Source organism: Alosa pseudoharengus, unplaced genomic scaffold (genome assembly GCF_046254945.1).
Source record: "Alosa pseudoharengus isolate Yale_2024_CS ecotype anadromous, Long Island Sound unplaced genomic scaffold, YU_APseudo_1.1 YU_APseudo_1.1_scf_17, whole genome shotgun sequence".
NCBI classification, from domain to species: Eukaryota; Metazoa; Chordata; class Actinopteri; order Clupeiformes; family Clupeidae; genus Alosa; species Alosa pseudoharengus.
Genome location: NW_027468640.1, coordinates 18,106,504 through 18,123,063, shown reverse-complemented (window position 1 = coordinate 18,123,063; position 16,560 = coordinate 18,106,504). Strand labels below are relative to the sequence as shown.

General features: G+C 40.0%; 1 protein-coding gene and 1 pseudogene across 1 annotated transcript; both read left to right on the top strand.

Moving 5' to 3' along the window:
* Positions 1 to 466: 466 nt before the first annotated feature.
* LOC143127997 (barrier-to-autointegration factor pseudogene) lies at positions 467 to 739 on the top strand (annotated as a pseudogene).
* A 5,616-nt stretch (positions 740 to 6,355) lies between these two features.
* On the top strand, positions 6,356 to 12,016 carry LOC143127996 (sterile alpha motif domain-containing protein 9-like). Its single transcript, XM_076289684.1, has 2 exons — positions 6,356 to 6,453; positions 8,920 to 12,016. Exon 2 carries the CDS (start codon positions 9,049 to 9,051, stop codon positions 11,542 to 11,544), a length of 2,496 nt encoding a protein of 831 aa, XP_076145799.1. The 5' UTR covers positions 6,356 to 6,453; positions 8,920 to 9,048; the 3' UTR covers positions 11,545 to 12,016.
* Positions 12,017 to 16,560: the final 4,544 nt, after the last annotated feature.

Here is a 16,560-nt window from a genome sequence, read left to right as displayed (position 1 = left end):
ATTTCAGGCACAGGCACAGCCAATTTTCTTGTTTTAAGCCTAATGCCTGTCCATGATTCAAATGTACAATTCTGATGTCACTTAAAAACAAAATTCTCTCACCAGAGATTAACAAAAAAAATGTATATTATAGAAATTTTAACTTGAAAATGTCTCTTTCGGTTTACAAAATGGATTCATGTTGTGATAACCCAATTTGATTAAGTAATTCCAATGAAATTGATTAGGCTTACATGAAATATTCATGTAATTTCAACGATATGCGTTCATTTGCCTTACTGGTTCAGTACTTAGGTGCTTCACATTGATCTTTCTGTTGGATAAATTCATTTCTGTGCCAAAATATGTCAATTCAACATTTTCTTTGATGGAAAAACATGAGTTATGTTTTTTGCTCAACAGAGACCTCGCTTGGAAGCACCAGATAACCACCTCTCCCGCCCATTATACTAGACAATCTGCACTCATGTCTTCAACGTCCAAGAAGCACCAGTCCTTCTGCTCGGAGCCCATGAAGGGCAAGCCAGTGACGGCCCTGCCAGGTATAGGGCCTGCCCATGGCAGCCAGCTGCAGTCCAGTGGCTACCGCAATGCTACCGACGTGTTTGGGAAGTACCTGACGGTGCACGAGAACCGCAACCAGTTCGAGGGCTGGCTGAGAGACGAGAGCGGGGCCAACGCCAAGCAGCAGGGCGACTGCTACCGTGCGCTGAGGGAGTGGAGCGACAACAACCTCTAACACCATGCACCACTGGGCCGAGGGCATGTAATAAACATACAGGCAGTACAGTGCATGAGTCACATGACTTCATATCATATAACAAATTTCACATTGGTCTTCACTACAATACTTGCTGTTGTGACAAAAAAAAAATAGTATGAAGGCTGTTACTTCTATTCAACTGTATGTAGACTCTAGAGTATCATGCATTTACAGTATAAACCATTTAAATGGCATGTGATCATCACCATGTCTGTTTTTATTGGCTGTATGCTTGTTATAATAAAGAATAAATGAGGGGGTGTTTCTGTGCTTATTATCAGGTTCTCTTGAAAGGGAATAATTATCTTTTATTTTTTAAAGTCATTTTTGTGTGTAAAGTAATGCATTCTTACTGCTCCCATCAACAATGACACAATTAGATTGAATACCTTTTTGGATTTCTGATGAAAATTCAGAGTTGAATAAGACATCAGCAATACAATACAAATGATGCTTGGACATAATAATAACAGGGACGTTTGAGTCTGAGAGAGAAAGGGAGGGGTAATGCATATTATGACTATACTGTAATTTCATGTGTGTAAAATAACACATTTGTACATGTTATTTCAAAAACATCCAGATTTAAAATATTCTTTATCATCAGGGAACGTTCCCAAAAGGTTCCCTGACAGTTGCACAAAAACAGCTGTAAGGGGACGTTCTGGGAACGTTCTCTGAAGGCTGCATAACACAATACCTTTAGAGGACGTTCCCAGAACATCTTTAAAAGGTTTATTTTTTGTGACCTTGGAACATTGCACCCTCTTTGTACTAACCCATGTGATTATTGCTGATAGCTTATGCAACTCAGGATATTCATCCAAAACCTGTATGGTAGATGGTATTTAGATTGGACAATATCCAGTTAGTCCTTGATGAGTAGATCTGTAAGATGATACTGTCTGTAGCTTACTTTTATTATGACCACCGCGCAGCGAAGCGAAGGTTTAGTCAGATTTTTTTTTTTCTTTTTCGCATGGCCAGATTTCCGTCAAGGATTCCTGGGACACTGAAAGACCAGTGTACACGAAACTTGGTGGGCATGTAGCCCCACATGGATAGCATGGACTATCGTTTTTTGTTTTGATCTGTAGCCCCCCCCCCGCTGGACTGGAACCCCCGAAAGGAGGGTAGGGAAGACACAGTTTTCTGTGAATATCTCGAGAACCGTAGGGTTTAGGAAGACCACCTTTTTTTGTATTGATCTTAAGGGGCCATGTCAACCCATTCCATAACCACTCATTTCCTGTATAGCGCCACCTAGTTAAAAGCAAAAAAGTAAAAATAAGGTGTTGTAATCGCAGGTATCTGTGACCTAACATAGTCAAAACTGCACGAAATTGAAAGTGTAGGATCATTATGACACCCTCTAAATCAGTGTTTCCCAAACTTTTTTTCTGGCGACCCACTTTTTAAAAATGACAGACCATCGCGACCCATTTCACTTCAAATCTACCCTGCAACCACCAATATTGTTTTAGGCCACAGGTTCTCCAACTTTTCTATGCGTCCCCCAACCATACATTGCTATAGGATCCCTGCTTTGAACACGGTTGTGTTGCATTTTGAGCACCATCAGCGTGAAAAGTTGGAAATGACTACTGAAAAGATACGTTTTAATGCGCATCCGAGAGTAGGGGAAATTCTCGCATGTTGCGCAGTCGTCATTCGTCAGCATAGTAAGCTGTTCCTGTATTTCTAAAAAAAATGTTGTAGGCTATGTTGCGTTGCAGACAAATGGGTCCATAACACTGTGGACGTCAATTTGGGAAACACTGCTCTAAATGCACGGCAAGTTTCGTGGAATTCCATTCATGGGGGGCCACACAATAAATTAATTTATGTTACTGTACACCAACTGGCCTGTAGGTGGCCGGAAACAGTTTTCTGTGAATATCTCGAGAACCGTAGGGCCTAGGACGACCAACTTTTTTTTGTATGTTGGTCTTAAGGGGCCATGTCAACCCATCCCATTACCACTTATTTCATGTATAGCGCCACCTAGTTAAAAATGAAAAAGCAAAAAATTAGGTGTTTTAATCACAATATCTCTGGCTGACATGGTCAAAACTGCACGAAATTGAAAGTGTAGGATCATTATGACACCCTCCGAATGCATGCCATGTTTCGTGAACTTTCGTTCATGGGGAGCCATACAATAAAATAATTTATGTGTACATTTGGTGACCGTACACCAACAGAGTTTTCTGTGAATATCTTGAGAACCGTAGGGCCTAGGATGAATATTTTTTTGCGTATGTTTGCCTCCAGGGGTCATGTTAACCCATTCCATATGCACACATGTGCATAAACAGATACACACGCACACACATACATTTACAGTAATCATACGTATGACACATACTCACACAGTAGACATATGTACACATGCATGCACATGCACACACACAGGCGTACACACACACACACACACACACACACACACACACACCTACAAACACACACACACACACACACACACACACACACACACATAAACATAAACATGTACACGCACACATGCACACAATTCAAGAATTTCTCAGAATTATGAACAGGCAAGATGAGGGTGGGGTTGTATAAAATGTATTTTACATGTGAAATCTATGAACTAATCATGTTTTGGTACTTGTTGTCTAGCAGATACCAGTGAGAATTGAGTGTGGCTAATGCAATTTAGTGAGACAGTTAGAATCATATAGGCCTTTCAGCTGGACTTATTTTTGTGGAAAAATGTGCTGGACTGGGCGGCGGTCATATTTTGTACCACTCTGCGGTACATCTAGTTTATGTTGGAATTACTACATGTATATTATGAATGTACCTTATGATAGATTATGCTGAGTTAAAATTAGTTTGAACACCTTGCAGGATTTGGTTGCACTTGAGTTATTGGCTGCTGATGTTCATTTTGTTGTGTAGGCAGTAGACATCTGTGGAATGAATGGTGCATGACTGAGCATTTCTTTGTTTATGAACATTTGTCATCCTGTTCAACAACATCAAGGTACCTATCATTTTATTTACAGGTGTGGTTATCTATCTGTCTCCGATTGTGCCAAGTATATACAGGTGTGGTTATCCATCTCTCTCCGATTGTGCCAAGTTCAGAAAGAATGTTGAGTTTACATTTCCAACCAACTGGGGACGTGTGTGGCTGTATGCCATCAGCACTGCAGATTTCCCGTAAATGAAAACTATTTCAGGACATACAGTAGACAAGGCAGGCCTGGCTGCCTAATTAGGTAATCATGCACACCTGGTGAAGGTGTGTGTGGGTATTTAATGGATTGTTTTCTCTCATGAGCACTTTTCTGTTGCAGGCACTTTTGTGTGATCGCTCTCTCCCGTTTATTTCTCGATGATCTCCTGCCCGCTCCGCTATGGGTAGTGCCCTCTCACAGTTTATAAATGGTCAGTAGTGGGGACTGCATTCTCAATTAAATGGAGTAGCATAACGTTCACGCTCTTCGCACATGATATTCCATTATTGTTTGGGGGATACTGTGCCCAGTAAAATAGGGGCACTTGAATTTACTTTTAACTTTGGAAATGTGTGATTTAAAAAAGAAAGTTTTGTTTTAAACACACATTTTGGAATGTCACCAAACAAGTTGAGTGCCAAGTCAGAATGGTTGCCATGATAGATACCTCAGTCAAAGTTATCACTGTGTGATTGTTTGCAAGTAGGTTGGCCTTTCAAAGCCCAAGCATATTTTTAGAAAGCTGTACCTACAGAATGCTCTAAAGGTATGGTTATCTGTTGGTGATCAGCATAACAGATTTCTCTTAGATTAACTTTTGCTTTCTTTAGGCAGTTCACTTACAGTTTGTTGTAAACACTCAAATACACATTTTGGAATGTCAGCGAGCAAGTTTGAACCCAGAGTTTGGGTGTTTGTAATGTGTACCTGACCTCAGTCAAACTTTTTCACACACATGGTGTGACAGGTCATTAAGTTAATTTCTACATTTCAACACCCTAACACCCGTTTGCTCACCTAGGATGCTTGTGTGTTCATAACTTGTCTCCGGCGTCGTGAATAAAGCTTTGTACTCTGCCGTACGGTCGGCTTGCCTGTGCGTTACTTTTTGCCTCTCTGTGGATTAATACTTTATTTTTACCAATAGCTTATGCAACCCAAGGTTTTCATCAAAACCTGTATGATAAACAGAATTCAGTTTGGATATTTTTGAAGTAAACAATATGTATACATGTGGACAACACTTTATTTTTTTACTAATTTTAATACCTTCTAATACATTTTCTTAATATGTTACTGTTTTTGGGGAGCAGCCGTGGCCTACTGGTTAGGGCTTCGGGCTTGTAACCAAAGGTAACCAACGGTTCCCGACCAGTAGGAAAAATTTGGGCGGGGGAAGTGGTTGAGCACTGCTCTCCCATGCCCACATCCACGGCTGAAGTGCCTTTGAGCAAGGCACCTAACCCCTCACTGCTCCCCGAGCGCCGCTGTTGTTGCAGGCAGCTCACTGCGCCGGGATTAGTGTGTGCTTCACCTCACTTGTGTGTTCACTGTGTGCTGAGTGTGTTTCACTAATTCACAGATTGGGATAAATGCAGAGACCAAGCTTCCCTCACGGGATCAAAAGAGTATATATACTTATACTTATATATACCTTTTCCTTCAAAAATACATTGCCATTTCCCCACATTTCTACAGACATTTTTAACGATGTAACGATGAATAATACCTTATTCTGTAGGATTTATAATTGAAGGCAAAATATTCAATGTGAACGTACAGTATCATACATGTAATTTATCTGGTGTAAAGTGATCCAAAAAGGATCTACCTCAAACTGATATAACTTCTCATTTCTTGTCCCTGTATGTGTGGTCTATTATGAGTAGATCTGTAAGATGATACTAGCTTACTATTATTTCTGTGAAAATCCCTCTTTTTTGAGTGTACCTTATAATAAAGTATGGTGAGGCAAACAAATTATTTTGAACAGGGAGAACTTGCAAGCTTTGGGTGCACTTGAATTATCGGCTGCTGGTGTTTAAATCTGTGGTTGGAGATGTCATATGATTTTTTGTTTATGAGCATTTGCCAACTTGTTTAACCACATCAAGGTGACTATCGTTTTATTTACAGGTGTGGTTATCTGTCTCCAATTGTGCCAAGTTCAGAAAGAATGTTGAATTTACATTTCCATCCAACTGAGGACATGTGTGGCTGTATGTCATCAGCACTGCAGATTTCCCGTAAATGAAAACTATTTTAGACAAAGGTGTGGATGGTTGCATGGAATGGCACTCATAGCTTATGCAACTCATGATATTCATCAGAAATCTTTATGATAATGGTTATACTGTATTAAGGATACATTTTTTATCCTTTACTGACGTTCCCAGAACGTTCCCTAAAGGTATAGTTTTGTGCAACTGTCAGGAAACCTTATATCCAGGTATTCAAAAGGGGTAGTATCAGAGTATATCAGCTGACATCAGCCATCAGCCTGTGACCTCCATTGAACCCCTCTAAACTACTGTATGAGGTTTGATTATTATGCAAATGTACCGGCAGTGGCACATACACTGAGGGTACAGAGTTCAAACCGCCCCGACCAGATTATCTAGATTTGGTGGGCGTCTTCAATAACACATTAATATAAAGGTGGGCGAGTGCACCATTTTGTCAGTCCAAAGAATACTCACACAGGTAAGGTGATCTTGTTCTTCAATGGAGTTTCGATAAAAAATGTTATTTGTATAAATGTTTGGTTTGGGTGTATATACATTTTTAGAGACATTTTCCTGGCAAAAACTATTGTATCACTCAGGTGACAGATCTGCAATCTCAGTGAGTCATAGCACTGAGTCTTTAGCAATGCAAGGCAGGGACTGTGCTGAATGTTTATTATCCAGTGTTGTAATTTACTGATGCAGTGCTATTGGAGTGTTTATCCAATGTAGTTTGTCTAAAAGAGTTTCAAAAGGGTTTGTTGTGTATTCATTCTCATTTGTGCTTTCCCTCTAGAGTAGTCAAACAATAAAGTTACCCTCATAGAGAAGTTTCTGTCAAGATTGTAAATCTAGAATCTAGATGGTAAACTATTGAGATCAAGTCTATAAAATGACTGTACATGAATCATTACTGTAGTACTTGCAGATTAGATTTTTGTCCTAATTTGAATTTTGAATGTAATGATGGACACAGACTGAATGCCATGGTCATTATCATTTCTTGTTAAAAATGACAATTAAATAAGTCAACAGAGCACAAATTGTATTTTGTGAACAGACAACTGCAGTTTATTTTCATATATATATATATATATATATATATATATATATATATAATATATACAGTATATGTCTTTAAAATTACAATTTATGTAAAAATATGCATTTCTGCAAGCAATATTGTTATAAAGTTCTGTGTTGATTTTCAGGTAAAACATCTGCTGTCCAGTCAACAACAACTTTTCAATCCTAATCTGCATGATTACCGAGAGAAAGGGCTTAACCCATTTAGGCCTAAAACGCCTAGAAAAAATGCCTGTAAAACCTAAGGGTGATTTCAGAAAACCCCCTAAAACTTGAAGTTTTTCTGGAAATTCAGCAATTGTGTCAACGCCTACTTAATGATTGATTTCTCAGCCTCTGTAGCAGATAGGAACAAAATTTTAAAAAAATTGAGAGCTTATACCTGTGGCTTTGCTAAGAAATTGGGTTTATTTAGTTACACCTTCACAAAAATAAAACATGTAATGTGTCAGTGCAGGAACAGAAACCAGTGCATTTTCTACAGCTTGTCATTCTGGTTGACATCTACTGCCTGGTTATATGTATTATTGGTATGTTCAGAAATTACTGATAGGCCTACACAAGCTGAAATAGTTTCAAAAAGTGTAACTGTGTTTATTATATTACAAAAACATAGGCAAATTGGGGCCACCACCACCTTGACACTTATCAGTAATAATGAATACTGTGTGATTATTCACAGTAGTGGTGATCCTAGTCTCTGCTCAACCCTCCATACACACACAAAATGATGGCTTGTCATGTTTCTATTTAATATTTTGAATTCATAAACTTTATATATTTTGTTAGTATTTTATGATCTGCATAATTACTTATAGCTAAAAATATTCAGTAATTTGAATACATATTGATTTTTAAACTATTGCACTTGTCTTTAATGACATTACAGTGGTGATATGTAGGTGTAATTGAGTGCCTGTCACTTTGAGAAAAAACGTGAAAGTAATTAGCTTTCATTCTCAATTCCATAGCCTAGGTAGGTTACCGTGGCATTGTGTGTTGTCCCATTGACTTGGTCATGTTTAACGGGCTATGTGCTTATATCTAAACTTACCCTACCATAACTTAGAGTAGCGATTTCTGTTATTTTGATCCAATGAGTGAGACCTAGAAAGTGCTCAAAATAAAACGTTACGGTATTCTCTTGATAACGTTAGTGAAATGGATTTAATGTGAACGTGCACATAAAAAGACGCAGAGTGGCTACATAATACAGCGCACGTTTTGCAGTGATGTTCCGCCTTTTAAAAGCAGGTGTAGCCTAATCCGAATCGGGGTTAAATACATCAATTAGACAAACAGAATCAGTAGGGTACACGTTTTGTAGCCTACCAGAGCTATGTCAAAAGCAGGCAACATTAAGGAGGGGAGAGCGCGTTCAAAGTCATCAGCAATAATGTCATCGAAGCCGAGAATCTCCTCGCTATCAAAGTCCTCCATGCTTAAACAATGTCACGAGGAACATGACGACACTCCCTCGTGTCTATTCTGATGCATTTCATTGGCCCAGAGGCCGATAATTGGTGTAAAAAAAACCTTCTACGCGAAAATCGACGTATACGCTTTCCCGGCCTCAATGGTAGAATTACGCAACAGCGCTCCCGGCTTTAATGGTAGAAATGCGCCAATGCTTTCCCGGCCTAAATGGGTTAAATCTTATATTTACTTAAATTTAGTGAATGAAAAAAGCTCTTGGTGGACAGCAGACATTTTTACCTGGAAATCAACATAGAATTGTATAACAATATTGCTTGCAGAAATGCATATTTTTACATAAATTGTAATTTTAAAGACATTAATTATATATTCCAAATGGCCTGTTAACCCTGTGCTTGTTTTTTTTTTTTTACATTTTCAGCTTCAACTGCACATCTGATAGCCTGCAAGTCAACAAGCTGAACACCGTCAAAGTTTACTCCAAAGAAAGCACAGCAGTCTACAAGTTAAATTAAAAACTAATACATTTACAGCAGACCACAAGAGCACAATGGCATCTATCACATTAGAATTGGCCAGTCTAGATGTCATTCATTCAGATAGGTTTGAGGGTACAGACTTTGATCAGGAGGAAATACATGACATTCAGGCCAACTTCTACAAGGGTGCCCCTCCTCAGTGGGTTAACTTCTACTTAGCAGAGAAGAATGGAATGCCATTTGTACAAAGAGAAAGCTATGAAAAGATTCAGAGTCTTGTCAAGACCTATCAGAAAAGAAAGACCGTCACCATGGTTAACCTGCTACATCATGCTGGAAGTGGAGGATCTACCTTGGCAATGCAGGTTTTATGGGATCTGCAGAGAAAATTCTGGTGCACAAAACTAGCAACTGATGTAGTATTTGACACAAATGTGACTGTGAAAGATGTTATCAAACTGGTCACAATGCAAAATAATAAACAAAACAAAAGAAAGCCTGTACTGCTGTTACTTGATAATGTGGACATGCTGAAAGAAAATGTATCAAAAACTCTACAGAAGAGGCTTATTGATGCATTGAATGAAATCCACAACAACCTACCCATCATCATTTTGAACTGTGCTCGAAAAGTTGAATTTACAGACCGAGATCTCTACAACACAGTACTCTTGAATGCAGAACTTACCACAGAGGAAAACAAGAAATTTGATCAACATCACCGCAGTGTCAGAGTCAAATATGAAAGTGAACATGATATGTTCCATGGTTTTAATATTATCCATGGTCTCAGCGCAGGAGATATTGCAAAAGTGTGCAATGTCATAGTACCCCCGAAAAAAAAACGCCGGCCTCGCAAAGACCAGCTCTTTGCAATTATAGCCTTGGTCAATACGTATGCACCTGGCTCTGACTTTCTTCTCGATCAGTGCAAGAAGTTTCTACAAATAAGTCACAGCATTCTCAGGCAACAATCATTTGAGGAGCAGATGGGCCATTTTTCGGATCTCTTAATTACATACACCAATTTTGAGAAGAACAGCAAATATGTGCGTGTGGCTCATCCAAAGATTGGCAAGAAATGTGTTCAGTTATTTAGGGATCATGGCCTAAGTATGGGTGAAGTCACTCGTCTGTTTCTACAACATTTTTGTGCAGAGATAGCATCACCATGTCTGCTGCAGACAACAAAGACAATGCTCATCATGCGAGAAGTGAGAGGTAAAAATAAGGAGAAACACACATTTTCCCAACTGATCCAGGACATCAAGGATGAGGAAGAAAAACAGGGGAAAAGAGAGAGGGGGGAAATGTGCAAAACGCTGCTGATGGAGGCTTCCAAAATCTTTAAAGACCGGCCAACCTTTCCACAAGCTCTCGCACGTTGCTACTACCTTCTGGTTGACAAAAAAAAGCCAATAAAGAAGAGGGACTACATTAATGCTGAAAAATGGGCTAAGGAGGCAATCAAGCGCCATCCCAATAATTCATTCATCATGGATACCCTGGGGCAAGTTCACAAGCATCACTTAATTCACTATCTGAACGGGCAATATTGCCAGTCTGAGGTACTGAGATTAGGACTTTTGGCTATCGTGGCTTTTCAGGAGGAAGAAGAGGCTGCCGAAGTTGAGGAGGGTGATGGAAATGTGAATGAAGCCAATGTAAACATTTCCCCTACTTTCAACATGAGGGGAAAGTTGGGATATCTCCAGGTTGCTGAAAAGCTTTTTGAGAGTCTTCAAAAGATCGACAATGATTGGTGTGATGTCCTCCGTTGTTCAAGAATGAAAGAATCCTTAAGGATTAAACTTAAGGACAAATACAGGAATCTCACTATGAACCTCAGAGCAGAGGTTGAGAGGAGGTTTGAGTTTTTTGAAGAATACCTCACCTACTCCAAACCTGATTCTGTGAGGGATGACCCAACTTACATCAGAGAATATGCTGACAATTGTTACACCAAATATGTGGGGGCACCACCTAAAGTTTTGAAGATGAAGTCTGAGGATAAAGAAGAGATGGACATGCTGGAGAGGGAAGAGGATACAATTACAACTCTGACCGATTTGCAAAAGTTTTTGAGGAGACACAAGGCTGACCACAGTCCAGAGTTGTACCACCTTGAATTGCTCCAACTTGCTGAGGGCCAAGACCTCATGGATGTGGTCACAAAGATGAGAAAGGCTTATGAAAACGTTTACAAGATATACTTCCGTTCTCGCTACTTGGCGCCCCTTTACATGAAGTGTACAGAAGGTTGGCAAACACTCAGTGAACTACAACTTCAGCCCTGGGAGATAGAGAAAGGAGCAAGCAATAACTCAAATGAGACAGAGGAGAGAACATGCCCTGATCCCAGGAACATAGAAAAAAGACTTGTTAATCTGATGCGAGTCCAAGGCAGGATTGAGAAACCAAATATTAAGGCTGATTTTGAAAACACAACGATCCTGGTAGAGCCCCACAACAAGGAGAAGGTCCTGAAAGACGGTGCTATATCTTTCTACTTAGGATTTAACATTAAAGGTCCAGTGGCCTTCAACATCAGAGAACATTTGCACTAGTGAATCAAATGGAATGAAAACACAATTTACTCTTTGGACAATAGTTTAAAATAGCATGAATATGGCACAAAAGCTGCACTTTTAGCCTTGTAATTACAAACCGACTTCTTGTGTATGGCCTATATTTGATCAACAAGCCAGTAGCATACAATAGATTGGGGCTGTGTGCAGTTAATCAAATTAATCAACTAATTGTGAATTATGACTTCAAAATATAACACAAACATAACTGAAATGTAATGATTATTTTGTTGCATTCAATTTTGCAACAAAGCTCTCATTTTGTCTTGGTAATGTTGTACATGATCGTTTTTCTTGCATGTATTTTTGGGGGCCAAGCAGCGAAGCTGCGAGGCAACCATTGTGTTTCTATGATTTCTTATTATTATTATTTAACATCTTTCTTCCGCCATTGGAGTCTATGGCAGCCCATAGAACCGTCTGGTGAAAAGTTGTGAAATTTGGCACACTGATTGAGGACAGTCTCATGGTCAATTTCACCAAGTTTCATGTTGGCACCTTGACCGCTCTAGCGCCACCAACAGGCCAAAGTTGGACGTGCGTTCACGCACGTAACTTCTGACCCGTATGACCGATTGTCAAAAATTAGGTATCGTTGGATTCCTTGGGCCAAGACGAGTTCAACACACCCTATGACGTCATTTTCCGCCATGATGGATTTTCCGCCATTTTGGATTTTATCAAAAACACTAAAACGGCTTCTCTGGTCACAAATTTTGTCCAATCGACACCAAACTTCACACACATCATCTACAGAACACGCTACTTTAGCGAATTACTTTTTGTCTTCGGAAATAAAACCGTTCGCCCGTAACAGCCAATCAAATTTTGCGGCGAAGCCGCCAAACAGGAAGTGAACTCATATCTCAGCAACCCTTTCATGTATCATAACCAAACGTAGTATATAGACTACTGACCCCATCAAGAGGACGCTCAAAAATTTTGGTAACCTTTGACCTCTAGGGGGCGCTGCAATTAAGACACATGCCTTTTGGCCTTTAGCTGCTGTTGTGCTTAGAATTAACATGCACTAGTGGTGTCTGACAATACTGTGGAAGGTCCTTAGGTCAACAGAGGACAAATTGTGACATCAACATAATTGATTTGGCCGCCATATTGGATTTAATCAAAAACATGAATAAGTATTCGCAAGTCACAAATTTCAGCTGATCCTCGCCAAAATTGGCAGAGACCATCTTCAGACCATGCCTTATCAGTGTATTTTTTTCTGGAACAATTGACTGAAGCGTTCGCCTGTAACAGCCAATCGAAATTTGCGGCGAAGCCGCCAAACAGGAAGTGAGCTCATATCTCAGCAACGCTTTCATGTATCAAAACCAAACTTAGTACATGGTCCTCAGGACCCACCAGGAGGACGCTCAAGAAATTTGGTGACCTTTGACCTCTAGGGGGCTCTGTAATTGGCAAAAATGTATTTTGGCCTGTAGTTGCTGCATTATTCTGCAATGGAGGTCAATGGCAGCCCATAGAACCGTCTGGTTCATCCTGATGATGCACAAATAATTTGGTGACCTTTGACCTCTATGGGGGCATTGAAATTACAGCAAGCATGATCATATCTCAATCGATCTTTTATTTTTGATGTGAAACTGATGACAGCGAGTTCCATCCAGTTCATTCTAATGCGTGCGTGCAAGGGTGGGGCGGGGTGGGACGGGCAGTGGCGGTGGGTTGGCTGGGTGAGGGGGCGGCGACACTCAGCCCTGGTTCAGCCCCACAAAATCAGTTATGTTTTGATGTGAAACTTGACCTTGTACCTCAGCCATTCTTGGGTTGTTTGACATGGAACTTGCTGTGACTGCTTAATGCTATATGCCTGATGCCACGGCATTGAGTTGCATGGGAAATCTGGCCTGCTGGACTATCTGCTTGGCCCCCACATTGCTGCTTGCAGCTATATTTTAATTTGTTTTACAGTTGAATTATATTTAGAATTCAATTTGTTTTAGTTTAGGAAATATATGATCTTTTCAATATCACTGAGTAATCACATTGAATAATCATGTCAATTTTGAACTAAATAATCATCATTAAATTTTAGCTAAATCACTGTGAATACATGTGGGGAAGTTGGGATGATAATTATGTTTTCTATGGAAGGATTGCCTGTAACTGCCTGTATTCTTATTCACTGTTTTGTCCTGTGAAGTATCTTGCAGTGAGTGTACTCACACAAAATACAGTATATTCATCATTATTCTGTATATGATCTTCACATGAATCAATTTCAATCACCTGAAATGTAAGTACTTAATAATGTTGCAATGAGTTATGTTTTTACAGTAAAATCAATGCTTTGAAACATCTTGTTAATGTGAACAATTTATTGTAATCCATGTAGGCTACATAATACTTTAGATCAACTTATAACTGAGAAAATAATTAAATAATTATTCCTTAGTTTCAGAAGAATTAAAGTTCTATCAGAAAGACTCAGGGAGGTATAATGAAAGTTAACATGTTTTAATCCATCAAAGGATACACAAAATACATAAGCAAAATACATAAGATAGTCTTTGGCATAGGCCTCGTCCTGGGTCCAGGTCACTGAATGTGCAGACCCTTGCAGATCCTGCCGGAATGCGACGGCAGGTGGCGGAGCCTACCCCCAAAGAATAAAAAATAAAGATACCCACCAGAAATGTTTAGATGGTCATCCTCTCTGAAATAGAGCATAACAATATTAAACAGTGCATGTTGTAACCCAGGAGATGAATCAAAGAAAGCAAGATAGAGTATCCGATGACATGAATAAATATACTATTAATAAGATAACTAATGATTTGATAATAATTCAACCACCTGTAACTCAAAGATTTATGATTGATTTGGTGCTATGGAAGGGAATCAAGCTTGCAGATGTTGTTATGTTGTTAACTAACATGTAAATTCTACTTGTAATTCTACATTCTACTTGCTGCTAGCATAGACTGTAGGGTTGGGGAGGGGGGAATAAATGTATAATTACAGAAATAAATGTATAATTTTCTACATAAACAATATAAAATATGATGTAGCCTAGGCTATATATGGCCTGATGAAAGTGGACAGCTAAGAGACCTACTGACTAGGCTATCGAAGTTGTGTGGAAGATCTGCTCCAAGAAAATCCTCAGCCAATCTGAACACGTGTGCACCAACCAGTGGAATATTCCACATTGCCAGCCTTCGCTGGGCCTAGCAAAAAAGCTTCTTAAGCTATATTGCGGCGATCACTCATCTAAAATCTTAAGTAGCCCAGTCTGTAACCCCATACACTGCGCATCCCACGTTATTAGGCTACCGGCATGCCGACTACAAGGGCAGCGGAAAGTGAAAGTAAGGGGCTGCGATCGCACAGTCCAGGCTAACGAAGTAGGCTAAACAACTTTTACAAATAACGAATCCTGATAACCTCTCTGCTGCTGTCAGGGGCTTTTGCTAAATGCAAATCATGAAATACAAGCCTTACAGTGAAAGAGATATCTTCTGATCCTATAACGACAAGGAAAGAAATTGTTTATTTTAACACGGTGGAGAAGGATAGATAGATAGATAGATACTTTATTGATCCCCAGGGGAAATTCAAGACGAATTTGACGCTGTGTTTGTAACACGTCATCCTTCATAAAACCAAAATATTTCCATATAACAGACTTGCTTTTTCTTTTAGTCTCCAATTCCTCTTCACCCAAGTGTATAGCTTACCTCGCTCGACTCACTATCTTCAGCCATCACGACTTAGCTCCTGCCTCAACACCTAAAACACCACATACCTAAACTGGTAGGGCACGGGCTTCTAGGGCAGCATGACAGCATCGGTTTGGTAAAATATGTTGACATTAAGAATGTGAATACACCATAGACTGTATGGAATGCACACAGCACAGAAAATGTATCGAGATTTATCGAAAATTAAGTAATCTTTGCGGTATGTCTATCGCAAGCGTTGATATCGTGATAACGATAGATTTTAGATATATCGTGCAGCCCTAGGTGAAACGCACACACTAACCCAGAGCAGTGAACTGCCTTGCTACAGCGGCGCTCGGGGAACAGTGAGGGGTCAGGTGCCTTGCTCAAGGGCACTTCAGCCGCTCCTACTGGTCAGGGATCAAACCGGCAACCCTCCGGTTGCAAGCCCGAAGCCCTAACCAGTAGGCCACAATTGTCCCCCAAAATGACATGCAGGGCAATGAGCTTGCAGTTGTAGATGCTCAGGGTCAGAGCAGGGGAATAGAGCCTGCAGTTGCAGATGCTCGGGGCAGTGAAGCAGGAATAGAGCTTGCCATTGCAAATGCTCAGGGTTAGAGCAGAAGAAATAGAGCCTGCAGTTGCAGCTCATGACGCATGATTCGATGCATGGTACTAATGACAACCCACAAGCACCCAGACCCAGGTGCCAGCTGCACAAATGCCACCGAGCCAAAGCCCTGGAAACAGACAAAGCAAAGAAGAGATAAATAAAGTAAGATTAAATTTAGATAATAACCACCACCAGACATTTGCAAGAGAAAGTACATGATTACAAGACAGACTAAATCCGATTTAAAGACGACCCCTAATAAAAAGTGATGACCGTTTCTGTGAGCAAGCCGCATCCTGCAACAGAATGAAGCTAAAGCAGACCCAAGGGCAAGGTGAAATGAGTGAGGCCATGCTTTTGCACCTTGCTCTTGGAAAGCCCCCCAAAATAAGATGAGCAGCATAGGTAACGTTAGCTGAACAAGACAAGAAAACAAGACAAGAAAACATGAATATTAGACATCGTCCATGGGTAATAAGTTCAGAAGCAGTTTAGAAAAGGTATTGAGAATAAGACCAGATGATAGAAAGTTTGAGATCTCGAGTGAAAACATGACCAGCATTGGTTTATGCAGCAGATGAAGCGAAGTGCAGGAGCTTGCATAAGCTCGGAGGTTGCGTAAACTCAGTTCTTGCGATGCAAGAATGTGGTGTAAGCACCCGTGGTTTTGTGCCGATTTGATGAACGATG